Below are 27,379 nucleotides of genomic sequence, written 5' to 3' on the forward strand. Positions count from 1 at the left end.
TTGATGGTATTCCGAGTGCAATTGAGCCTGCCCCGTTGATTGTCCATAGAGGTACAAGCCCTACTGGACTACGCGGCAGCTGGAAACTTAATAGACACCTCATGGGCCGAAGAAAGGCTCAGTCTATGGATACCGAAGAGCGAAACCTACCGGTCGAAGGTGTTGATGGCGCTCCGCTTCGGTCGCATCACTCAAGGTACCCAAATCAGTTGTGCTCAGAGCAAATGCGCTATAGCCAAACCATTGGGTCTATTACAGCAAAACATCAACCCTCAAGCAACTTGGCAACATGTATCTACCGACTTTATAGTTGAGCTACCACTATCCCAGAGGATTCATGACCATAATGGTTACTGTCGACTCGGTCAGTAAGATGGCACATTTCACCCCTCTTCCCGGCCTGCCAACGGCTCCTCAGATGGCTTCTGCCTTTCTTCATGATATCTTCAGACTGCACGGTCTTCCAGAAACTATAGTCTCGGATAGAGGTTCATCCTGTTGGTCTGCTTTGTGTAACCTTTTAGGGATTCATTGTGCCTTATCAGGATCTCACCCGCAAAGCAACGGACAGACTGAGAGGCTCAATCACACCCTTGAACAATGTATCAGATGCTTTATAAACAAGGAACAAGACAACTGATCTGAGCTTCTGAGCATAGCTGAGTTTGCTTACATTAATACCATGCATACCACCATCGACATGAGTCCTTTTTTCTGCACTTACGGATACCATTCCAAACGCCTCCCAATTACAGCTTTTCCAACATTTAAGGTACCGTCAGATGCCCTCCTCAAAGGACTTACGCAAGCACACAAGGAAGCATACCAGACACTGGCAAAGAGTAAAGAAAGCTACAAGACCTATGCGCACCGGGGTAGGAGGATCACTCCTCTCTCGGATGTTGGAACCAAGGTTTGGTTGTCCACAAAACATCTGCCTAAGTGGATATGTCCGTCTAAGTTCTCCCTTCGCTATTTGGGTCCATACGAAATAATTTTCAAGATCAACCCATTGGCTTTCAAATTGCAGCTTCCTAAGAGTATGAATCGTATCCATCCAGTCTTCCATTCCTCTTTATTGAAGACCTACCTACCAGATAAATTCCTTCAGAAGAAGACACATTCTTTATTAACCTTTAACACCGAGCCAGAAGAATTTGAAGTCTCCCGGATCATCGATTCCCGTTATCGACATGGTACCCTGCAATAAACATAAACAAACTCCCGAAGGTGTTACGTGCTGAAACAAATTAGTTAAACTTCAGAAAACCCTTATAAATATTACTTTTCGAAAAAGCTTGGATTTTGGCATTTCGACTTTGGCTTCTCGTCCCTTTTTCTCTCTTCCTTCTGCGCCTTGATACCTACGGGGTTGGCGCGATGTAAACCTAAAAAATACTTAGTCCACTGGAAAGGTTATACAGTCACCCATATCATCAGTGCAAGACCGTGGCTCGAAATGTTGCAACCCTTGCATCATTCTACCAAGCTAGACGCTGCTCGTGAGTACTCTCTTTCCTGTGCCTTTCGCTATTGCCTGCCTCTTCACTGCCATCTATCTTGCCCCCCCCCCCCGCCATCTCTGTTACTCTTGTTGCCACTTCAGACCTTGGCTGACCTGTTTACTATCTTCCCACTTGTGCTACCCTCATCTTCCAATCTGAGGATCCTTCCCAACTATTATCTATCTAACGTCCCATGGACCACAGAAACGACTCGGGGAGGAAGGCTTTTTCCCCTTCAGGGCTGCCTCCCGGGCGCCCACCCGCCGAGGTTGTCTCTCCACCGGGCGCAGAGGCCTCCAAGGGAGAAAGACCCTATCTCTTCTCTGGAAGAAAGACCATCAAGGAACCAAGGGAATTGAAGAGAAAGGATTGACCGCGCAGGAACGCACAAGAAACCTCAGGTGAGGATTTATTTCCTGATGCAATCCAATCTGAGACACGTTCCCAGCACTTCTCTTCGTAAGAGGTTGCATGAAGAGGAGCTGTATCCTGAAGGTGGAGTTGATGCCTGGGCTCCAGGAGCATAGAGCAGTGCATACCTGAAAGCTACCTGCCTGGAAGCTGCCTGAAGAGCCTGGTAAAGCTGATTGACCCAGGGGGAAGGAGGAGAGTACCCATGCAGCCTACCTAAGCCAAAAAGGTGGAAGAGCTGAACCGCCTGAAGAGCCCAAGAAGAGGCTGAGGAAGCTGATTGACCCGGGGAAGAAAGAGAGTAACCCTGCAGCCCACCTAAGCCAAAAGAGTTGAAGAGCTGACCTGATCGAGCAGCCTAAAAAGAGGCTGGGGAAACTTTGATGCATCTGATGGAGCCATCACTGTTTTCCCAGGGGTACCCTCCTCCCATGTAACCAGGGGCGACAGTCATGTCATGCCTTCATTGGATGAGACATGGTATCCCCCATTTGCCCATGAAGAAGAACCCTTGAGACCTTGTACCCTAATGGCCTATTGCCATGCATCTCTACCCCACTCTCCCATTTAGGGAAAATAGAGACTCCTTTTCCCAAAACCTGTTCGGCCAAAATTTCATCCCTGGTCAAAAATGTAAAAGCTCCAAAACTACCTTTTTTAGTTCTAATTCTCCTCCATATATAACTTGCTCATCTTTTGGGACCATTGAAAGTGATTTCCCAAGTAATCTGCATAATTTAACATCAATACATCTACCACAATGAAGGTCCTTCAGGCTTGGATGGCCCAACACAAGCTCTGTCTTAAAGATGACAAGACAGAGCTCCTCATATTAGGATCCCCTACCAACTGAGGAAATTAGGCACCACCTTCAACTCCTTTGTAATCGATGGTAATACTATCAAGGTGACTAATGACACCAAAACACTAGGGTATCTACCTGGATTCATCCTTATCCCTCTCGAGACAAACTAATTTGGTTATTTCAGCTGCTACATATACCTGCAAACTCATTACTGTTTGCCGGCCATCCATCACTTCAGATAACTGCATCACACATGCCAGAATGCTAATCATGTCTAAGCTAGACTATTGCAATGCCCTCTATCTAGGGACCAGCCAACGAAACATCAGGAAGCTTCAAGTAATTCAAAATAACGCTATCAGAGCGGCCGTGAACATTCCTAGGAACCAACACATCTCTGACACCCGACGCAATCTGCACTTGCTCTCTGTCACTCAGAGTGTTCCTTAAAGCCCTAGCCCTCACACACAAATGTCTGACTGACAATGCTCCCTGTTACTTGACCACCCGATTCTCTCAGCAAACCTCAGTCCGGCCTCAAAGAGCAGCCCAAAACCACTGCCTCTCCATACCCAGATATAAACTACAAAGGTCTGGTGGGATTAGCTTCCCAGTACTCACCTCCAAATTATGGAATTCTCTACCTCTGTCTCTAAGATTAGAACCTTGATTCTTGGTATTCAAGAACAAAGCTAAATCCTGGCTCCTGACACAAGACCTTATCAATCATCCCATGTAATGCCACTCGAGGTATCACTCATGGCTGGTAAACACCCTACCCTATCTCATCCGTGCTATTCTGCCTAATTCACTGTATATAAATGTATTCTTTGCTGCCAATGTAACATATGTAATGCCTATGTATATTATTCTATGCCTGTAACCCCCAAGACACGTGCCCAGATGCCTTTGGGCCAGGTGCGCTATATAAATAAATAAATAGAAATATAAATAAACAATTACCCAAGTACTTGGACGAGGAGGATGAAGGGAACGATGCAGAGCAGAAGGAACCTCAAGCTCAATGAGCAGTCTAGTTGTTTAGAAAATGCACCTGTGCAGGGGACATTTAAAGATAGCAAACAAACTACAAGATGCTGCTGCTGTTTGAGAGAAATCATTGCACCTCTCTGCGAGGCTCGTGGAACTGAGAAGCACGAATGGTGTGGAAGCTCCAAGGGGTTTGCTCGCAGGAAACTGAGGAATGCTGTGTTAGGACGTGCTGCAGGCCAAGGGAAGATTCCTGGCCGTTCGGCAACCGTAGAAAGCCGCGTTTCACCTACCTAGATTGGAAGGAATACAGGCGTGCTGAAGCAAAGCCGTGAGAGAAACTGGAACGACTTGAAAGCAGTCCAGAGTGGAAAGCAGGCTGGCAAAGCCTTGCCGCGGAAGCGAGAACAGGACCGTAGATGCCACACAGAGCCAGTGTGCCAACCCAAGCAAAGTGGGGACCCCAGGGTGTTTCGGCAACCATGCCAAATACAAACTGTAAACATTAAAGCCGCAGAAACTTGAAACATTAAAGAGACGGATTGCAAACCAAGGAGGCAAATTGGAAATGAAGATCCCATCCATATAACAGTGCATGGAATGTATATATGGAGGGAGCCCAGAGCGAATTTTTAATCAACCAGACATACAATAGTCAAGAAGATATATGCAATTGTGGAAGTAATAGAGGAACTGTTACCTGAGAAATATAAGAAGTCCTGCCAGGGGAGTATACCAGGCAGTTGTAAATCTACAGGAAGTCCCAAGAACTCCCCCTCTGGAGCCAAGGTTCTTTTACATTGGAGAACTTTTATGTTGGAGCTGTTCTATTTTGCCTTTATGAACTCTTTTTGTAATCACCAAGCTAAAGACATTTTTCCTTTTCAACGTATATTTTTAATTTAGCGTGTGAGGGTTAGGATAGAACGTTTGGACGCAAGGACAGTTTTGATTTTGACATCCTGTAACTGACAGATCCTTAGTTTTGTTTTTAGGTAGGGAAATTCCTCTTAGAGCAAGGTCAGAGGGGCCTTTTTCCGACCTTTTTGGTGTTAATAAAAGTCTTTAACCAAAAGCATTGCAACTTTGTGTCTGACTTTCATTTTTGACTCCTCATAAAACTGAGTACCCCTACAGCCAGAAAGGTGAACGAGCTGACGCACCTGAGAAGCCTGGGAAGCGGCTATGGCAAAACCTTGCTAAGACCCTGGTACAGAGAGACCAGAACAGAAGCAGGACCCCTGGGAAGAGGGTCAAGAGCAAAGATCCCCTGAAGAGTAGAGATGCAGCAATCCAGGTCCCCTTAGGTCGTGAGGGACAAAAGAAGAAAGAAGGAAGCGAAAGAAGATAAGACCTCTGAAGGAAAGAGGAGAGAGATGAATCATTTGAAGGACAGGGATGGAGAAACAAAGCGCAGGACCCAGCTGATACCTCACCTAAGAGGCCCTGCACCTAGAAGGCAACTACAGGTCTCAGTTTGTTTGCTTCGTGTAAGCGCCCCTACTTGTCTATCTGAGTAAACAGCAAGAGAAAACCTCCTTTGAATTGTTGGACTTTTGTTATTTAGGGAAGGACTTTAAGTTAGGTATTCTAACCTCAGTACTTTTCACCCGAGGGAAGGACTTTAAGTTTATTTTCTTCATTGCATCATTTGATTTGGCTATTCTGACAATTTACTTTTAGGGGCATTTGATCCTAGGAAACCTCTCTTTTAAGTTCAAGGATTAGTTGTGACAGGTGAGCTTAGATAAGGCTTTTTTAGTACTTTGAGTACCTTTTTGTTTCATAGGTGAGGCATACCTTTCGTTCACATTATTCACTTCGGGATGGAATGTTAAGGCATATTTGTTTGAACATTTTGCTTTATTCTTGAAACCTTGTTTTGGTTACAACTGCTTAATGAAGTAATTTCTTTAAAAAAGACCCAAAGTCTGTGACTCTTCTTTCAACCATGCTGTCACAATATATAGAAATGGTTAGGAAGTCCGGCTCCTAGATATTGAAGGTGTTCAAGACTATTGAGTCATGCTTTCAATAACCAGTTTCGCATTTTCTCTCCTAGGTCAGCAGGATTTTATACAGCTTTGCAACAGCTTTCAAACGTTCCTCCAAGCAAGTCACAGACGTCAAGGATTGCACTCTTCCCACACCGGACAGTGACGTGTTCACCTTCACTGTCTCTTTGGAGGTCAAGGAGGATGACACTAAAGGGAACTTCAGGTGGGTAAATGTTATGTGGTTGGGCTGTTTTGTACTTGCTGAGGGCTATGCTGTCGTTTATCAATAATTGATGCACCTGCTTAAAATGTCAACTACATCACTAGCTGTTATGCTGCACTTTGAGTATACTAGGTTAGGTTTTGTGTGCATCTGCACTGAATTTGTAACGCTTAGCAGAGATGGTTGTGTTATGCCTGCTTTTGGTAGTGCTACACCAAGGGTTAGGTTGTGCTTGGCCACTGCTGTCTTCATGACTACAATCTCTTTTCATGCTCTTCGTTGTGTGTGCTGTGCTCCCTTAAAGTTACGGAGATACTCCTCACTGGTTATGGCAATGCTCCCAAGTCTTGCCTGTGCTTTGAAACAGAGTCTCCTGTGTTCTTTCTTAGCTATGGTAGGTATATGCCCCATTCACTTTTAGATGCTGTAGCGCTGTGTGTCTTTTAGGTGACTACCACAGTCAGAACAGGAGTTATTGATTCTTTGGAATTGGCCCCTGTAACAAACTGTTCAGCGCCCCAAATTATTCCAATCTTTAGAGTCTGCCTTTAGGGTGGAGCTTTTTATTTTCACATTACTTAATAATATGAAATTACTTAATAATCTAGATTGTGCCTTCTATCCCTTTCAGCCCTGTGCCAAAAGACCGAGACAAATTCTATTTCAAACTGAAGCAGGGGATTGAGAAGAAGGTGGTGATCACAGTGCAGCAGGTTTCCAACAAAGAACTTGTCATTGAACGGTGAGTCTGTCTTTAGCAGTAACAATCGAGTCCAGAACCAAGCCAGTTAGGCTGTAGAAATAGACAGCAGATGAGCACCACCAGGTTGTATCATATGCCTATTATTGCAGCTGCAGACCTTGCTGGACACCCAACGGTCTTTTTTCACATTTGCATGAATGACATCCAGTTTGACCACCAGCGGTCTACCACCTTCCTCATACGACATCTGAGACACCTTCAAAAGTGGATGGATGGCCAAATTTTTTTGTTTGTTTTACTAATACTACCAGACAAGTGTTAGAATAATTCTCGAGTAAGAGCTTTATCTTTTTTGTTAAGACTTCACCGTGGTGCTTGCTATGTACTGCGACACTCCCATATTCACATACTCCACAAAGTCCAAGGGCTTTGTACTAGACCTGCATCCCTGCTTGGATCCCTATGGGATGGTAAGTGTGGCATTACAGCTTTTTTGTGACCGCGTTCTGGCAACTATTTTAAGTTTGCAGTCTACCCAATTGTCTTGTTCATGTTGGACTATTGGAAGTTCAAGATTTATGTGGCCTAGTGCCCAAAAGTCACAGGTTCCAATACAGTTCCTCACGGGAAGGTATTCTCTAAAGGGATGCAATCCGCTTGTGGTGGTGATTCAAAACCATCCCAAACTATTTCCAAGTTCAACAACTTTTTGTCAGAAGGCAGGTAAGCTCTCCTCTCTCTTCCAGGCGCAAGGCTAACCAAGGGCAGGATAATTGATGCAGGTTCGATGACCAAAGGTAAGTAAGAGGGAGATAGGAGATAAAGGGCTTTGCACCCAATATTATCCTATGGAGGACAGGGGTAACAGGCATAGGCATGCTTACATATCCCTCCTACCCCCGTACTCCAATTTTCCAAGTGCTCACAGTGGAACGTTTGGGAGCACAGTCTTCCATCCTTTTTATGGTTGAGAGGTGACATGGGGTTGTAGGTTTGAGTACTTTTTGGGTATGTTGCAACTGCAAGATAGAAATGCTGACTGTAGAGATGCAGACCTCGTCAGGACACATCACAGGATGGATGAAGGAGAGTTTCAGCAACGATCACTGTTAGCAGGCAACGATAGGCATCCTTCCAGTCACGGTCAAAGAAGCTGCTCCAGAACAAGTTACCTTGATAGGAAGCAAAGAATTCAGAAGGAAGCGACTTATTGCACCAAACTGGTGACCACCAAAGTTTTGGTCTGGAATGCGGAACAATGACAATTCTGGTGAGGCGGCCCACGAGGCGCTTGGGGCATGCAACCTCGAAGATGTTGAGACTAGCTGCTTCCTCTAGTCCAAGAGTCGAAACACTGACCAAGGATCTTCTGAGATCAGGCAGAGGAGCAGGGTTTCACCGGGCCAGTCACTGGAAGGGGTTCTGGTCCACTGCAAAGGTCGTCCTCGGGTCTTCAACGGGCTACTACTCTTCTAAGCATTCTTGTCTCCAACGTAGTTCTAAAAAATGGCTTGAGAAGTCCTCCTCTTATACTAAACTGGAGCTTGTGAGAAACCTGAGGGTATTCTAATGCCTACTCCCCCTGGATCCTCTTCTCAGGTGGCCAGGAAAAGGCCATCGCTTTTGGATCCTGACCTTGGGGTTAGAGAAGCAAGGGAGGACCACCTTGGGATTGGTAGTGGGGTGCCCAGAGGCGAGACATGGAATCCCCCTTTCCCTATTGATGACCAACCTAACCCTCCCCCGACCTTTATGCGCAAAAGCCTCTCCCCTAATTTTCCCACATTTGACTTCTGACAGTACTGGGATGGGGAAGAGGAGACTGAGAGTAATGAACACTAAACCTTCATTTCACTTGGTACTGGGACGAGGAAGATGCCTGCAGAGTACTGTGAGGGTCAGACATGTCCCTTTAATCATGGTCAGGCAAGCCTAATTGAGGATCCACACCTGCAACCTGTAAAGTGGTTGCAGGTGTATAAAGGGAGAGCCAGAGAGCAGCAGGGAGACCTGTATGGGAGAGACCAGCAGAGGACCTGTGTCATGGGGAGACAGCCATGGTGGGACCAGAGAAGAAGCCAGGATGCCTGCCGATGCCCCAGACAACTGGTGAAGCTGAAGTTGAGCCTACAGGCTGTCAGAGGTGTGAAAGCCTCCACTGCCCAGCGAATGCAGCAGGAGCTGCAAGCAAGGAAGAAGAGAGCGGGGACGGATTGCAGAGCTGTTGGATTGTGCTCATAGATCACCCCAGGAAGTGTGCAGGGCTCACAGAAACCGGCCTGATTGCCTGCAGAGCAGAAGAATGCGAGCGAGGATCATGGAGACCGACCCCGTTTGCTAGTAAAGCAGAACCAAAGCCGTGTAGCAGCTGGAGGAGGAACGCTAAGTGCCGGTGAGTGGAAAAGGTGTCGCTCAAAGCTGGTGGCGCTCCTAGCGGCTGGGCGTGAATGCTAAAGTGCTGTATGCACCATATTGAATTCCAAACTGAAGGAAAACTCGAAGAGTTAAATTGTGCATTTTGAACACCTTACTGAATGAAAATTTGAAACAAAGCAAAATTACATACATCGACTATTGAATTGAATGAAAGTTCGCGGACAAAACATTTATTGAAGAAAACAAAAGGGGAACGTGCCGTTTTTTAAAGTAAACCACGGAAAAGTGCATCAGTGTGAAGCGTGTGACAAAAAGGTGGGGAATACAGAAAACCACTCAAAGGGGACTCTTAGGAACAAATGCAGTGAAGCAAGATTAAAGACCACCAAGAGCTGATCACCATTTCTTTGATTATTGACATCCCTAAACAAAGTCAAGAGGCTAACATAGAGACGCCATGAAAGTGCGCACCTTTGCATAAAGCCAAGAGGCTGACAAAGGGAAGCAAAGTAAAGGTGAATTGGGACACAGTGGCAAATACAGAAGAACCTGTGTGTGCTGAAGGCCAAGGGTTCCTGGTTGCGCGACCTGTGATGGATGGTAGACCGTGTGGTCTGACAACTGCGCCTAGACCAGAGAGCCCTGAATTGTGATACCAAAGCCATTGTGAAATATAACCAGAAGGTCACTATAAGTGAGCTGGTGATGCAAACCAGAAGAAGGGCCAATTAGTTGTATTGAGCTTTTAGAGTATGAAACAAATATTAATTGCTAGGTTGAAGTATTGGTGAATGGAATCATGAGGCTTGATGAATTGCATACGGTGTCTTGAGGACAAAGCCTCAAGACCCCTTTTCCCTTTGAATTGTGTGGTTTGGAACTTGGGGAACGGAACCCCAAGGATTTATGAAACTTTCTTGAACTTAAGAGATAATCTTGAGATCTTTTGTGGAACTTGGGGAAGGGGAGCTGAGAAGAAAGCTGGGAGCTGTAAGAAGCTCAGAACTTTCTGTTGATCACCATTTCTTTGATTATTGACATCCCTACACATTGTTTAGCGTTCGTTGTGAGGGCAAGCATAGGCCAAGTTAGGCCTTCTACCATCCTGACATTTGAGTTAATACATTATTTTTGTTTGAATCTGTTGTTTGTGTCTTCATGATGCCTTCACAAGCTGAAAACAAGTTGACGCCCACCAATGCAAACAATCTGCACCATTCAAACAGCCAGTACTTGTCCAATAGGGGACAACTACTGGTTTCACATCCGCCCCAGAAGCCGACTTAGATGTGGACTGGGACTAGACAGTACAAGCCCCCTTCCTGGGACAGAGAGTGTCTGTCTCTCTTTCTCGATCTCTTTTTCTCTTTATCTTTCTTTCTCTCTCTTACTTTAGGGGGCAAGTGCATGACCTCTATATGGGATTTCCTGACCTGTGAAGGCAGGAAAAAGGCCAAATTACAATATGACCAAAGAAAAAGTGAAAATCTCGTGGCACAGCCATTTTAGAGCAATAGTCACATTTAGTAGCCATACGCTATAAACACGAATGTGCGCAGAAAATGAAGCAAAAACAGTAAAAATGTAACTGCTGCCAACAGCTTGTCTTTAGGTACATATAAAAGTAACTAGAAATCCCAAGTGCAAATAATTAGGGCGATACAAAAGTATCCCCATTGCACTGAACGACAGCAATGTATAAATACAAGAATTCAAAAGGGAATCAAAGTTTCCCAGTACTGACAGTCTGAACGACTAGTTGGTTTCCCCAGAACAAATGAGCACAAGGGGTATGAAGCTGAACGCTCTACATCGCTTCAAAAAGTCAGGTCAGGATAAAAAAATGAAGGAAAGACTTAGAGGTGCCATAGAAAACTATATCAGGAAGGTCTTTCCTAAAATAAATCCTAGTTTTGTTTCCCCTGAGCTGGTCCCTATTTTGGTTCATGTCCTCTGATACTGTAACCCTTTCTCATACACTTGCCTCTTTATATTCTCACGTCCCGTCCCCTTTCTTCCATACTGCATGGGCGTCCCTCCTAGGGACGGGAGTCGGAACCTTTTTCACCAGAAAAAATATTCTTCCCTTTTAAATTTAGAGGCACGCAGGTGCAGCCCTGGGAGCATGCGCTGCCCTGACTCCGGCCCCTCATGCCACTCCCCAGTCCTCTTTTCTGCGTCGACGGCAACAGACCACTTTCACCAGTGCTCCTGGGTTTGGTTTCGGCCTTGTAATTCCACACGCTCTTCCCCGGATACTATCTTTTTGTCTTTTTCTTCTAATCTTTAAACAGGTACTCGGTCCTCTGACGCCACACTCCTCCCCGACGCATGTCCATGTCCTTGGGCTTCAGCAGGTGTCCAGCCTGTGGGGGGCTCTTCCCCACGCCCTGTGCCTCCGCTACCTTGGGCCTGACCAGGTATAGGAGGGCTGTACTGCATGCAACGCGCTTACACCGCAAGCTTTGAAGAACAGGTTAGCAAGGTGGAGGGAGCTCTTCGAGAGGTCGCCTCCAGAGGACTTGAAGAAACTTGTCAAGCACATATGAAGGCCCAAGACAGGGCCGTTATTTTCCATTGCACCCCGCAAAGGTGACTCCTTCCCTAGGAAATGTCCAAGTGGGAGGGACTGTTCAGGTTCTCACACCAGCGCAGATACCGAAGCTCATCCAGCTACCCGCTGCCAGATCTTCCGGAGACAGCACTGAGGGACTGAAGGGCTCTTTTACCGGGCGTCCACCCGAGGGGCTATGCCCTACTTCCGGACAAATGTCTGAGGGCGCGCCTGACCGCAGCACCACTGGCGATTCAGCCGAGGGCACTAGGCCTACCAGGCCGCGTCCTGAAATGCAGGGTAGGTCTCAAAATTCACAGCCAAGAGTCCTGGAAGAGACTGGTCCCAGTGAGCCAGGCACCACGACTAAGGCACTTGGCAAAGGCTCGACAAAATGGCCACCGCGCCAGACAACATGGCTGCCCGTCCGACACCAATCCCGTTGGGGGAGCAGGTAGGAGTTTGAGTGTCCATGTGGGAATGCTCTTCACCAGGTATGTGGCCTACCGCTTATCCTTCTATGTCGCAGGGCAGATGCCCCTGCAACTTGCCAGGCAGAGTACGCACATGCCCCATCAGCCGCGCGCTACTCAATACCACCTGCCACCCCACCAGCCTGCGATGGCAGGTTTTTTTTTAAAGGTTCCTCACACTGATGAGGTACCCTCAGATGGGCTCCATCCTTCGGGATGTGATGGGACATGCTACCTTGAGTCCCTTCGCCGGCATCCATAGTCATTCCTCCTAATGCTCTTTTGCCTCAGGTCCCTGTGCAGTCCCAGCTGCCCACGCCGGGTCCTTCGATTCAGGCTCCCCTGCCTCCTACAGTTCAGGTGGTTCCACACCAGCCTCCACACCCCAGCCTACAGCTCCCAGCACTCCTCCACCGGCGCCAAACCAGTCGGACACCCTGCTGGACACCGATGAGGAGAGGAGGACCCCGGCACACCATCGTCAGCGAAGGCATTCCATGATCAACTTGCAGGTGTGGCTGAATACTTGGTGCTTACGCACCCCAAGGTTGAACAACCTGAGGCGGGCGTCCTGACCCAAGTCTTCACTCTACGCCCTGCAACCAGAACAGGGATTCCTATGCAGAAGGACGTTGTCGCCTTGGCCAAAAAGGAATGGCTGAAACCCCATTCAGCGCAGCACACCAACAAGTGCCTCAATGCCAAGTACAGGCAGTTGGAGGGGGATACACTCTTGTTGTCGGCACACCCTCTACCACACTCCTCAGTGATTGCTGCGGCTTCCATATACTCAAAGCCTCAGTCTTCATCGGCCACCTCGTCCTCGGCTCTGCTAGGCAAGGAGGAGATGATCTTGGAGGCGTATGTAAAGGTGGTCTATTCCAACGCCTCTCTGCACCTTCGTCAGTCAAATGCGGATGTCATGCTCGCAGCCATTTACCAGAGGCTTTGGCGGGAAATAACTGACTTCCTTCCGGAACTTCCGGTGCACATTCAGGCATGCTTCAAGGCTGGGCTGGTAGAAGCAAAGATGGTGGCTCAAGACATCATGGAGTCTAAAGTGGCGTATATTGACACCTCAGGCCGGGCCATCTGCATCACCACAGACCTGAGAAGGACTGCTTACCTCCGGGCTACCAAGTTCAACCCGGATGTCCAGGAGGGCGTATTGGACCTTCCATTCGACGGTAGCGACCTCTTTCATTCCACCACTGACGATGAACTGGATAAAAAGAGTTCCCAGACTGCGAAATCCTTATCCATCCTTACGAAGTCCACGCCCAAGACCACGGCCAAGACCTACAGTCAAACGCACCAGCGTTCCGACAAGAGTTGGGCCTTGGGCGGGTTCCGGGGCTTCCAAGAACCTCGGTCCAGACAGCTAACCGCTCTCCGAGTCAGCACCGCCGCAAACAACACAAGGTGGGAAATGAGGGATTTTTTCAGTCCCCATCTTCAGCCCCAGAGGGGAAAAAGGCATGACACTCCCCTCCAGGTCCACGTATCTCCGATGGGGTGCAGGTTTGCCTTCCACACACACAATTGGTGCACAAAGTGCATGGATCCCTGGATCCTATCAGTAGTGCCCACGGGGTACCGCCTACAGGTTAATCCCTCCCCTTTGTCCTCACCTCTGCTCCCACAGATTGAGACAGCAACTCTGTTGGCGGAAATTCCATCGCCCGTATAGAGTCAGGCAGTGGAAGAAGCCCTAGCCTCCAAGCGGTGTATGGGCTTCTACTCCAGAATACTCCACCATACACAAGAAGAACCAGGCTGGCCTGAGAGTTGTGTTGGACCTTTCCACCCTGAACCTTTCCCTCCCGCTTCAAAAGTTCAAGATGGTGGACTTCAAGATGGCCGACAGGACAGAGTAGATGTGTAGATGTGCTGACAGCGCTCTCCCAACTGCGTTTAGTGCAAGTGAGTGCCCACCACCCCACTAACGGAGCACTTCTAGAGGGGAAAAAGACCCCTGAGACCCGGGGGAGCTCTATGAGCAGGAGGGAGAGACCTGTGAACATCGCCGCCCTTACTCGCGGCGGTCCCCAGTGTGCGAGAGGAGCTTCCGGCAGAGGAGGAAAGCGATATCAGCGAGCTGGCCACGTCGGGAGCCCGGGCCTGCCTTCCCGAGAGATAACCGAAGATCAGGGGGGTCTGGGGGGCTGCTCGGCTCTGGCATGCGGGAGCAGAATCGGTGGCTGGGGGTGACTTCCCGGGCTGGAGGGCTCCTTCGGGAGAGTACCGCGTGGTGAGGGGAGCTGGAGCCACGGCTACGGGCGGACGCCTGAGGGCGGAGGAGTTCGGCAGGAGCCGCGCTGGTGAGGCCGTGGTTGGCGGCAGCAGTGTGCCGCTCTGCGGGGTGGCCCGGGATCCCTGACGGGCCTCGGAGAGAGGAGGAGGTGCCACCCGGAGTCCGCGCCGGAGGAACTGAAAGAGCCGACAGGCGGCGGCGGGCGGGGATTACCCCGGCCATTTGAAGAGTCTTGCGGAGGCACGGCCGGTGAGTGAGCGCTGGCCCGGGGGCCGTGAGCAAGCGTCCCAACAACAGGGGGTCTGTGTGGGGCCCCATTTGGAACTCCTGCTGCGGCAAAGGCGCGTTGCCTCATACGGGGCAAAAGACAGCACGCATGAAAACGGAGGGAGCTGGGGCCCACCTCCCATAATCTTTAAAGAATTCTCCCCACCTTGGTGGGGGTGCGGCGGGCCTCCCGGGACCATAGAACCAAGTGAGAAGCAGGAGACTGTAGAAGCCCACGCTCATACGAGCATTCTGGAAATAGCCTCCATACACCAGATGGCGATTAAGCTCGTGGAGGACGGGCGGCCTGGGGAGGAGTGCCGGCCCCATCAGTTAGAGGACACATTGGGAGGCGGGGGCCCCTACCAGCTGACTGGTGCAGATCTGACCTGGCAAAGTGGCAGTGGCGGGCCCAGGGGTGTCACCCCCCACCCCCCCTCGCCAGTACATTGGAGATTAGCCCGGAGCATTCCGGTGCTTCGGGGGAGATAAGGAATTCGAGGAGCGGGGGTGCCTGGAAGAGGGGCGCAAGGCAGACCAGGCTGAACTCAGGGAGGAACTAGTGAGAACTTAAAAGACGCCACACCCACTACAATAGCCTACAATAGCCTCACCCTGGTTACGGAGGGAGACGGGCTAAACCTCCATACTGAGAGGTGGCCACCCGGGCAATGGTGGGGTCTAGGGGGGCAAAGCTGATCCACAGTCATATTCACAGGTGAATTATAACGGCCTCAAGGAGGAGGGAGGTGAGCACCATGACCACGAAAACCAAGGGGAAAGGGGGGAAAGTGCCTCCAGTTGTGGGAGAATCGCTGTCGACCCTCCATGCAATGTGGCTGGTGCATAATCTGAAAGAAGGGCCCGGGCCCTCCCGGGGGAAGACGGGGGAAGACACCGCCCAAGGGGAGGCAGAGGACCTGGCAATAATGTCAAGACAGGAATTTCTGGGGGAGCTGCACACCTTACAAGCAAACCTGGCAAAGACTTTTCAGGAGCAATTCCAGCTGATGCGAGCAGATCTAAATGAAGCTATAGGGGAGTTGAAACAAGAGATGCGGCAACTAGGAGAAAGGACAGATACCCTAGAGAAAGGCCTCCAAAAAGTGGATAAAGACACCACAGCTAACAGTGAAGCAATAGAGAGGTTGGATATAGCCACTCGGAATCTTGAAATTCAAATGGAGGATTTGGAGAATAGATCCCGTAGGGTCAATATAAGGGTGAAAATGCTGCCTGAATCGGTAATGGATAAGGACTTGAAAGCGGTAATCCAAGGTATTTTCGCTGATATCCTGGACGAAGGTAGCCCTGAGGTGGTAGAGTTAGACCGAGTACACAGAACCGGGCCATTGGCCAAAGGCCAGACTTCAAGGCCTAGAGACGTTTTAGCAGCGTTTACTAGATACGCCCAGAAGGAAGCGGTCCATAAGGCCCTTCACATCAGCATGAATACTTATCATATGACCCGTTGCACAAGTTGTAATATGGTGACTATGTGTAATATCTGTGACAGTATGATGTTTTGTAGTATTCACAACGTGTCAACGGCCGCTACCATGCCTGTACCTGTGTAACTAAGTTCTTGCAAGTAGCAGCGCCTCAATGCCCCTGGGCTGCTTGAGCGCTAAATAAATATAGATAAATAAAATAAATAAATAAATAAAAGCAGAAAGACAACGGGAACCTATTATGTTTAAGGGTCAGCAGATTGCTTTGTTTCAGGATCTGGCGAGCAGTACACTCCTGAAGAGGAGACAAATGGGCCCCATGTTAAAAGTGTAAAATGAGAAAGCTATACGTTACAAATGGACCTTCCCGTTTGGACTGCTTTTTGAATGGGAGGGGTCCCAGAGGCGTATCACCTCACTACAGGAAGGGGCCGAGCTTCTTCGAATGGATTTGGAGCACGCCCCCCTGAGTTCAGGACCCAAAGGGTTTGGGTGGCCGACCTATATCGAGACCCTGGGATTGGACAACAGTTGGAAATAAAAGGAGAAGGGGACCCAGGGAAGGTGATCCATAGAGAAAAGGAAAACTCAGTGAAGAGAGGAGTAGACACCAACGGAATCCTGAGTCGGATGGGTAGTTACAGGGGTGGTGGGCCTCTAAAAGGGTTATGTAAGCTTTGGGGTCGTAAGTGGAGCAGCCATTTTGGGAGCAGAAAGGGCGGAGATGCCCGGGTTAGGAGTGGAGACTAAGCGGGAAGGTGTTATCCTTCGGGGGGGGGGGGGGCAGGGCAAAGGGGAGAGGTGACGAGCAGGGGGGAGGGGCAAAAGGGCACTACCGTGTAGCAGTGACCAATTTTCAAATGGGGACTCCTTAAGTGGCTACCGCATAATGTAAGAGGGTTGAATACCCCTCTTAAAAGGAAAAAGTTGGAACAGTTCACGCAGAAAGAAGGGCCAGATATTATGGGGCTTCAGGAAACACACCTAGTGCACAAAGATCAGGGAAGGCTGAAGCTTTGTGGCTTCGACCGGATCCTCCACGCCTCAAGTCAATGTAAAGCGAGGGGGGTAGCCCTGGCTATCAGGAATACGGTGGACCTCAGAATCTGTGACGTAACAAGGGATAAAGAGGGGAGGTATATTGTGTTTAGGGGAAGTGTCAGGAGGTTCCGTATACGATAGCTGTAGTGTATGCCCCTAATTCTGGTCAGGAGCAGTTTTTGCAGCGGATATTGAAAGTGCTAGAAGACCAAGCGTGGGGTCAGATTGTTCTTATGGAAGACCTTAATATAGCCTGGGATAGGGAGAGGGATAGGGCTGGAAGGCGGGTGGGGGGGCAGTAATGTTCGCGGAGTTGAAGGATAAGATTGGTAGGATGGGGTTGCGGGATGTGTGGAGGGAACTTGAGGGTGATGAGGAGGGTCATACCTTTCTGTCAGGCGTCCATGGGTCACAATCCAGAATTGATTACATATGGGTACCGGCGGGATTGGTGGGTGGCATTCAGGAGGTTTGTACGGGACCGATAGGGATAGCAGACCACAAAACGATCTCCATGGTTCTGGATCTGGGTCAGAGGGTGAAGGGTGTTTAGGGCTGGAAATTCCCAGGGGCCATCCTGAGGGACCCGGAAGTGTGGGGGGACATTGAAGAGAAGATCATGGTCTTTTTTGGTATCAATAGGAAGGAGGATACAAGAGAGGATATAAGGTGGGATGCATTCAAGGCTACTCTCAGGGGGGAACTAATTGCGGTGGCTGCTCACCGAGGGAAGCAATTGAAAGCATTGGAATCACAGTTCGAGGCTGAGGTGGAGGCGGCTAGACAGGCGCAGGTAGGACCCCATCCCGGAAAGCTATGCAGGAATATAGGAAAGCAGTGGGGCAGCTGGAACTGTTGCGTACCAAAAAGGCAGAGGGGGCACTACTCGCTGTGAGGCAAAAATACTATGCAAAAGCTATTAAGGCCGATGCACTTTTGGCACGTCTACTAAGGGGAAAAAGGGTGAGAAATGTGATTACGGTGTTGAAATTAGGCTCAGGGGAACGGGTCACAAGGCAAGAAGATTTACAGGAGGCTCTTGCGGAGTATTATGACTCCCTTAATGCTTCTCAGCAGCCCCGAAGTGACGCACAGGATAAATTCTTGCAAAAAGTACAGCTGGGGGAAATCAGTATGGAGACAAGGAAGGTCCTCAATCAAGAAATTTCGGAGGAGGAAGTGCGAGTGGTGATTAGGGCTCTCCCAGTACATGAAGTCCCATGCCCGGATGGTTATACCGCTGCCTTTTACAAATTGTTTATCTCGCAGTTGGCTCCGCAATTGACTTCGCTGTATAATTCATTTCGGCAGACAGGTAGGATTGCCCCGTCCATGGAGGAAGCTAATGTTACCCTCATCCTTAAACGAAACAAAAATCCAGAGGAGAGAGCATTTTACCGCCCCATAGCTTTGATTAATATTGACGCGAAGATATATACAAAGATCTTGGCGAATAGACTTGACTCCATCCTTCCGCACTTGATACAACCCGACCAGGCGGGGTTCATCAGAGGCAGGCAAACCGCAGATAATGTTAGGCGAGTGGCCCACAGAGTTGAAAAAGTGAAAACGAACACTCCCGTGGTCTTGGTGGCACTAGACGTGGAAAAGGCATTTGACCGCGTGGAATGGGCCTTTCTGTTTCAGGTAATGGAAAATATGGGATTTGGGGGGGGGAGTTCATGACAATGGTTCGGGCTAATTATCAAGCCCCACCATTAGAATAATGGTGAACGGGACAGCCTCAAGACGAGTGAACTTGCAGAGAGGAACAAAACAAGGCTGCCCGCTCTCCCCAATACTTTATGCGATCTACCTTTAACCGCTTTTACAAGCAATAAGGGAAGCTGCGGGGATACAAGACATACCCTTTGGAAGAGAGCAACAGAAGGTCTCAGCCTTTGCAGACGACATGCTGCTTATGCTGACTGTGCCAAGGGAATCGCTTCAGGCTAGCGTGACCCTGCTGGAGACATTTGGGGAAGCCTCAGGCTTAAAAATCAATGCTAATAAGTCAGAAGTTCTGAATTTGTCACTACGGGCAGCAGAACGGGACAGGTTAAAGGAGAGTACCCCATTCCTGTGGAGCCCGGGAGGGATCCGATACTTGGGGGTGAGAATCACGGCTACTTTAGCAGGGTGGTATTCGGCAAATTTCCCCCTGCTTCTTAAAGCAATAAAGAGGGATTACCACGGGTGGAGAGGTCTTAGAGTGTCATGGGTGGGGCGGATAGCCGGAGTCAAGATGGTCACATTCCCACAGTGGTTGTATTTATTCCAGGCGATCCCGCAGCCAGTCCCGTCAAGCTTCTTCAAGGACTTGGGAACACGGACTAAGGGATTTATTTGGGAAGGGAAAAGAGCCAGGGTGGGCGTCAGTTTACTGATGGCATCCAAGGGGGAGGGAGGTCTAGCATTGCCGAATTTTCGGCGATATTATGAGGTGACACTGCTCCGCGTCATCAGGGAGTGGTTGAAGGGTGAGGAAGGGTGCAAGATAAATTATGGGTGAGGGTGGACAGGGCGGAGGCGCACCGTAATCTAGCTGAAATGTTATGGCTGCCTAAACCGCATAGACCCCGGCATCTCTATAAGATCTCCATTACCAAATTTATGGCCGACATCTGGAATAAAATGGTGGGACCCAAGGGAAAAAACACATTTCCGTCCCCCTTCTCCCCCATCTTCGGTAATGGGGATTTCACCCCGGGTGTCGAGAAAGGGGCATTTGCGAAATGGCGGGAAGGAGGCTGTAAGAAACTGTGTGATATGTTTCGGGGAGGAGAATTGTTGTCTAACGATTGTAAGCGGGAATTCGCAATACAAGAGGGTGAAAGGCTGCGGTATGCGCAGCTACGACACTGGGTACTACATCCAGGGGTTAGAAAGGCGGCGATAAGAAAGAGAGCCAGCGCAGTTTGAGAGCTTCCTACTTACTAATAATGGAACGAAAGGCCTCATTTCCAATATTTATAAGATTCTGGATAGCGTAAATGCTAGCTCCCGATGGGCTTATATGCGGGAATGGGAACGGGTCCTTGGACGAGAGATTAGTAGGGCAGAATGTGAGAGGTTATGGAGGAAAATACCTAAACTGGCCAAGGCGTCCCAATTACAAGAAGCATGGTATAAGATATTATTTGGGTGGCACTATACCCCTGCCAGGCTCCATAAGATATTTCCAGCAACTTCAGGGAAATGTTGGAGGGGCTGTGGAAGGGCTGGTACAGCGGAGCACATTTGGTGGAATTGCCCAAAGATTGAACCTTTTTGGGGAGAGGTACGGAAAGCGGAGGAACAGGTCTTTGGCCCGGGAGATGAAAGAAGCCCAGTACAAATCCTCTTAGGCATTCGAGATCCGTCGGGGCTGGGGGCTGGGGAGCCTAGAGGAAGGGAGAAAGCAAAAGTGATCCTGACCTTGGTGGCTATGTTGTTGATAGCTAAGAGATGGAAGGGCCCTGAAGTCCTCATGTGTCAGGATTGGCTCCGGAAGGTTTGGGAAATAGTGGCTTTCGAATGGGCGACTTATGCCGCGAACAATAAAGTGCGAGTTTTGCGGCGGACTGGGGGGAAATAATGAACTTTCTTAAGGATGGCTTTAGGGTGATGTGGTGCCCGCAGCGCCTGAGATTATTGGACCTACAATAAACGTGGAGTGACTGCCCGGAAGAATGGGGACCTAAGATGTTAAAGCTGGTTGCCGTGGGGGGAGGGGGTGGGAGGGGAGGGAGGAGGTGGAGGGACTGTTTTTTTCCTTTTGTTGATTGACATGTTGGAAAATTTTATAAAAAGAGGTTAAAAAAAAAAGTTCAACATGGTTACCCCAGCGTTTATTGCGGAGACACTGTGTAGGGGAGACTGGATGTGCTCACTGGATCTGAAGGGCGCTTACCTACACGTCACGATTTGGCAGCCCCTTGGTTCCTTCCTGCCATTCAGGATCATGGGCCTCCATTTCCAATACAAGGTTCTACCCTTTGGCCTCAATTCAGCCCCCAGGGTCTTTAGCAGGCTTATGAATGCAGTGGCAGCCCTTCTCAGGGCCCAAGGTCATCATGTCTATCTGTACCTGGATGACTGGCTCGTCAGGGCGAGATCCCTGGAGGCGGTCCATTCATACCTCCTCCACCCTCTTGAACACGCTACACGACTTGGGATTCTCCATCAATCTCAAAAAATCGCAGCTGTAACAGACAAAGAGGCTAACGTTCCTGGGCCTCCTCTGGGATACGGGATGCGAGAGAGTTTTTCCCTCGGAGGACAAGATCGCATCCATTAAGAAGGCCACAAATAATTTTCTCGGCAGTGAGGTGACCTCAGCATGGTGGTACCAGCACCTCTTGGGCATCATGGAGGCATGTCTTCTGGCAGTGCCTTACACAAGACTCAAAATGAGGAGATTACAGCTGCACTTTGCAGCCTCATGGAATCAGGAGCGGGGTTCACAGGCGTAACTCATCAGCATTCCTCCCTTCCTACACCAGGACCTAGTCTGGTGGAGCACGGACGGCAACCTGAGTATGGGCAGGCCATTCCGACAACCAGCTCCGCAGGTTAGCATCACCACAGACTCATCCTTTGAGGGCTGGGGAGTGACCCTGGACAACCACAGCTTCCATGGAATTTGGTCCCTTCAGGAACAGGAGGCCCATAAAAATTGGCTAGAGCTCAAGGCTATCTGGCTGGCTCTCAAGGCCTTCCTACCGCTTATCAGCGGCAAAATTATCCTCATTCAGACAGACAACTCCACCAGCATGTACTGCCTTAACAAGCGGTGTGGCACCAGGTCCCCTTCTCTATGCACCCTGGCGGTCAACATCTGAGAATGGGTTCTGGCGAACGACATTCACTTGACACTGATCCTCCTTCCGGGGGAGTCGAACCTGGAGGCGGGCAGGCTCATCAGGCTGGGGGCAGACCATTACGAATGGCAGTTAAACAATCAGGTCCTTCAGGAGTTCTTCAACAGATCCTCAGGTGGACCTCTTTGCCACCTGGTTCAACAGGAAGTGCCCTCAGTTGCATCCTGGCAGGGTCAGAGTCTAGGCTCTCTGGGCGATGCGCTACAGATAAAGTGGAACGGCATGAACGCCTATGCCTTCCCTCCCACTCCACTGGTACACGGGGTGATCTGAAAGATAAGAGAGTCTTGGCACCTCAGCATCATTCTGATAGCTCCATGGTGGCCGCCAAGGCCATGATTCTCGGAGCTGCTCAGCCTATCGGACCATCCTCTGATCCACCTTCCACAGGGCCCAGCTCCTCTCCTGTCTCAGCAGGGGGGCATGGTAATCCACCCCGCCCCTCAGAAGTTAGCCCTCGCAGCATGGTTCCTGAGCACATCACACTGAAGAATATGCGCCTCTTGCAGGCTAACCTTGAGATCATTCACGGGGCTAGGAGTGATGCTACTAGAAGTCAGTACAGGAGCAAGTTGGCTAGTGTAAGTGATTTCAACCCGACACTCCACCGAAGTCAATGCCTAGCGTGTGATGCACAGGTGGAACCCTTATTTATTTATTTATGTCTATAGGTTCTTTTATTTCTGAATGATATACCCTTATATCACGCCCCTCTCTTTGAATCCCCCCCGGTCACACTGAACCAGGAAGCAGGCTGTTTTGCAAAGTTAAAAAGATTTATTTTAGGTATTTTCACAATATATATATATATATATATATATATATATATATATATATATATATATATATATATATTATTATACACTATTTGATGGTTTATACAATGATCACCAATGGGGTGATGTCACAATAAATCTCTTTAATCACACGGAGTAATGATAGGACAAATAATGCAGCATAGAAATTATACTTTTGTGTGGGTTCAATCAAAAAATGCAATGTGATTACTCTTCCCCCCTGCACGCTACTCAATCCCCCCAATATGTAGTATAAAGAGATGGAAGGAGAGAAAACAGTTTTCAGGAATACACACTCAACAAATACAGTATCAATCCCAATTCCCCCCAGCAAACACAGAGAAAAACAGGAATGATTGCAACTTGTCAAAATGGTTTTGAATATGGCTTTGAATGGATGGGAACACACTAAAAATGGATTTAATTCACTAAAATGGATTCAATACTAGTGGGAGCCGATTTGTATGGGATCAGACAAACACTAGCAATGATTATTGAGTAACTAGCAGGTTGAAAACTTAATTCTGAGATTGGATGCAATGTACAGCTGTTTCACACGTGATAGATTAGAGCCAAACAAAATATTTGCGGCAAACTTTTCCACGCACGGTAAGCACGATTGCAGAAACACCATAAGGAGTTGGGATGCGGTTCTGTATTCGTTGGAAATCTGAGGTTGCTAGCTTCAATCTGACACTTACATCTCGTTTCTAGCATACAAGGTGTAGAAGTTATGAAGGTTTTAGTGGAGGTCGTTTTTTTTCAGAAAGAGTCAAAGTTTGTAAAACAAGGTTGCGCTTTGAAAATTACAAACAAGGTTTCTTACACTGGGGAGACTATGAAGCCACAAACTACACAACAGCACAGCCACCAGCCCAGCGACACCTCTGGGTGGTTTTTGCCCACCGAGACGCTTGCCTTTCTTCAGCAAATATATTAGCGCAAATATGATTTTAACACTACTATTACCAAAGGACTATAGGGATTAGAGAAAGATTCAGATAAAACACAAGATTTTCTACAATGCAGTTCTAGATATAATAGAATGGGTTTGGATGGGATTACTTATGGATAATATATTTGCTAGGGACAATCCTATGCTATGGATACTCACTATCACTGTTTGGAATGGACCCGTCAGAGATCTGGTCAGGGATACTTTCTGGATTGAAATTCTGCTAGCACACCGGACTGGACTCAAGGCGCTCTGTTTCTGCACTCAGCACAACACTCTGGACACTGCACGGCGGGATTAGACTGGATCTGACGAGTTGGTTCTGGTTCACAGCTATCTGGTCACAGCTCTGCTCTACTGGGTTGGATCTCTGGATTCTGGCAAGAATTCTTAGCAAGAAAGCAGCACAGCTCAGCCAGGCTGTTCTTTTTTTTTTGTTCCCCTTGGAGGTCTGGGGTAAAATCTGGTTTCAGGATTTATTAAAGGCCCAGCTGAGAAGGGTTCAGCTAGGGAAATGGGCCTTTCTGCTTTCAAAGTTCTGGAGTCTGGAATATGGATTTCTCTTGCAAAGTGCTCCGCCAGCAATCGGATGGTGGGTGAATGTGTCTCTGTCTCTAGGTCCTAAGCTGTCTCTATTTATGTATTTTCTAAAAGGGTGGGTATGCTGACTTCTACTAGGCACTCCCCCCCCCTAGATATTCTATTGGTTAGGGTATTTCTTCTCCCCTGATTTGAGAAGAAAACAGAGTGTCATGATGACGCTGTATTTTATGATCCAGGGAGAACCTCCCCTTTGTTTCTGCACATGAAATCTATTTTTCATACAAGACATATTTACAATTTTACAAACTTGCTAGCAACAGCATATTGATATCACAGATTTGGTGGGGCAAGTATTCATCTGAGCCCCATCATGGTGAGAGCTTGGGTCTAGATTTGGCAATATTTCGCACTTTTGGTCCGGTGCCCAATGTCAGATTTGTCCACATTTTTACACATATGTGCACATGACATCTGGGCATAATCATGTGAAGTTTCATGTTTCTGGCATCACTACAATTGCTACAAAACCACAAATTCTGTAGTCCTGTCCCTGAACATAGCACAGAGTTCTGAGTAGTTTTAAAACGTGACCAGAATTTTCATATTAACAATACTGTCATTTTACAAGTGTTTACACTTTTGCACAGTCCTCTGTCAGTCCTTTACAAAAACATACTTTCTTGTGCTTTAAGAATACACATAACTGTCTGTCCCTGCTACCAAAGTTTTGGTGGGTCAAGAGCAATCCCCGCCTCTGTCCTTTGGCAGGAGTTTCTGTTGACAGTTGCATCTGCATCTCTTTTCAATCAAGGGAGTCTTTTGTCTCTCCCCAGAGCAGCAGAGCAAAATCCCCTGCCCTCTTCATTAACACCTGACTGGGAGTTCCTGGGGCAGAGAGCAGGAGGAAAGTACCTTTTGTTTGGGGCACGCTGTGGAATTTGCTTTGAAATTCTCTGACTGGCATCAGAGGTTGACTTTAAAAATCCACTTTGTTTACATTTTTCTTTGATGAAAATAAACTTACATTTTCAAAACAGGCCAACAAGTCTCTAATTCCAGTCTTTTAAACATAGAGATTAAATATTTGCAACCTATATTGTTTTTGATAGCAAGCCACTTAATTTCAACCATGTGATTTTAACTACACAAGTTAAGCTTCCAATGTAATTAACTAACAGCTGTCACACAGGCAGCCAGCGGTACTGCACCCATTTCTGACAGATTTTACAGACCAGCACACTTTTTAATGTGGATATTCTTGTGATGGAATCTGCTTTTCCTGACATTGTGTGCTCATGTGGATTCTTTAAATAAAGTGACGGGTAACACCCAGCAAGGATGTTGGATATTTTCTGATGCTTGGAATCATTATTTTGTAATTTCAGCAACCAAGGAAAAACGGATTTCAGAGCACTTCTGGGTTTACTTGCAATGAAGCACTTCCATTTTCACACTGTGGGCAGCCCAGTGACAGGTTTTAGCAGTGTGGTCTCATGTTCCACCACTGACACAGGCAAAGTAGATTGGCAGCCATCTTTCTGGTTTTACAGCACAATTTTCATGGGCTGAGCGCGCATAGGGCTTTTTGCGGCCATTTCGCAGGTTCTGGTGCCACCAGCACACAGTGATGTCGCAGGGCAGAGCCTGGTGGGTCAATGCATCCCACACTAGGTTCTGCCACTGGGCTGAAGCTAAGGAGGTCGACCCTCTTTTTTTTTTATTTTTATTTTAATTGAAATTTAGCAGAAATAAATCTACTTTTTTCAAAATTTTAGTTTTTTTAACAGAATTTACAAAACTTTTACAAAATCCTTATCGTTTACAACAGTAAGATAAAAGAACATTCTTAATATATTTACACATCATGACAAAGACCTACTATGTTCAAAAGAAAAAAACAAAAAAAAGATAAAAGAGAACCAAGGGCAAGTCAACTCACTTATAAATCAAATCATCAGCAAAGTTGTTTTAGCAAGACCTTACAATGTACATATTACTCTAACATTTTCTTGAAATAGTGCATTGAAGAAATTTGCCAAGGCTATAATCAGACTCATATTGTTAGAATTGAGAAGAAAAGCCCATCTATTTTCAGGCTGTACATTAGCGACAAGAGCATATATTTCATAAACATTTTGTTTCTCAGGGAAATCAGTCCTGAGCACTCAATTATTAGATGTTCTAATGTTTCCTTTTGTATTCGATCAACACAGAATCTACAAAAGCTTTCTGACTCAGGGATTTGTTTTCGTTGGGCCAAAACAATGCGAGTAGGCCACAAATTGAATCGCGTTCTTACCATAGCCATACGTATATGTGGTGAAGGAGATTTAATCAGATACGGGGCAACAACTCCCATACTCTTGTCAACATAACCTTTAAAGTGTTTATACTGTAGGCATATTGAATGCGTGAGAATCCAATCGTGAAGATAGATTTTCTGTTTAGCTCTATCTGGATTCATTATGAGCGTTTCCAGGTCTACATCTGCCATTGCCAATACTTGATAAACACATTTAGTCCATTTCTGAATAAAAGCATGATTTGACGTAAATACATAGGATGCTAATATTGCAAGGATTGATAATGCATTAGTGTTGACAAGGCATTTGCGAAATAGGGCACATAGTTGCCAATGGTATTTAGCACCCAAGGATATCAGGCCCAGCTCATATCGCAAACAAGCCCCAGGCGTTGACTGAGGTACCCCAAGAATCTTTCTCCAAAACTTGGCTTCTAGTTTGTCTAGGGCATTACTTGACATTATTGGTCTTGATTCCAACCCATACAATAGAACAGGGGACACTTTTTGTTGCCAGAAGAGAATTGGTGGAGTGATAGTAAATTTACCATACTTATATAATATTAGTTTGTTTTGCGATATAGCTGATGTTAATTTCCCTTGTAGTATCTGTGTATGAACTAATGCAGAATTATTTTTTTCTAGAGGTAGACCTAAGTATCTATAGTAAGGTACAACATCTAGAATAATGTCCTTTACTCTCCAAACAAATCGATTTCTACAAGTCAGACTTTTAGAACATACTACAATTTGTGATTTCTTGACATTCATTGTTAGTTCATTTTCATCAAAATATGTAGTTGTGGCTGATAAAAGTTTTTGTAAGCCTATAGGGGTCTTAGAAATGAGAACCAAATCATCTGCATACCA

At 47.6% G+C, this 27,379-nt stretch overlaps 1 protein-coding gene across 1 annotated transcript in view; it reads left to right on the forward strand.

Moving 5' to 3' along the window:
• The window catches only part of RABGAP1L (RAB GTPase activating protein 1 like), a 3,056,406-nt gene that overhangs the window by 715,531 nt on the left and 2,313,496 nt on the right, over nt 1–27,379 (forward strand). Inside the window, exons 8-9 of the mRNA XM_069641102.1 lie at nt 5,774–5,931; nt 6,563–6,673. Of these exons, the coding sequence (XP_069497203.1) occupies nt 5,774–5,931; nt 6,563–6,673 (269 nt within the window). The remainder of the gene's footprint in view (nt 1–5,773; nt 5,932–6,562; nt 6,674–27,379) is intronic.

Source organism: Ambystoma mexicanum, chromosome 1q (genome assembly GCF_040938575.1).
Source record: "Ambystoma mexicanum isolate Mex_15411 chromosome 1q, UKY_AmexF1_1, whole genome shotgun sequence".
Classification (NCBI taxonomy): domain Eukaryota; kingdom Metazoa; phylum Chordata; class Amphibia; order Caudata; family Ambystomatidae; genus Ambystoma; species Ambystoma mexicanum.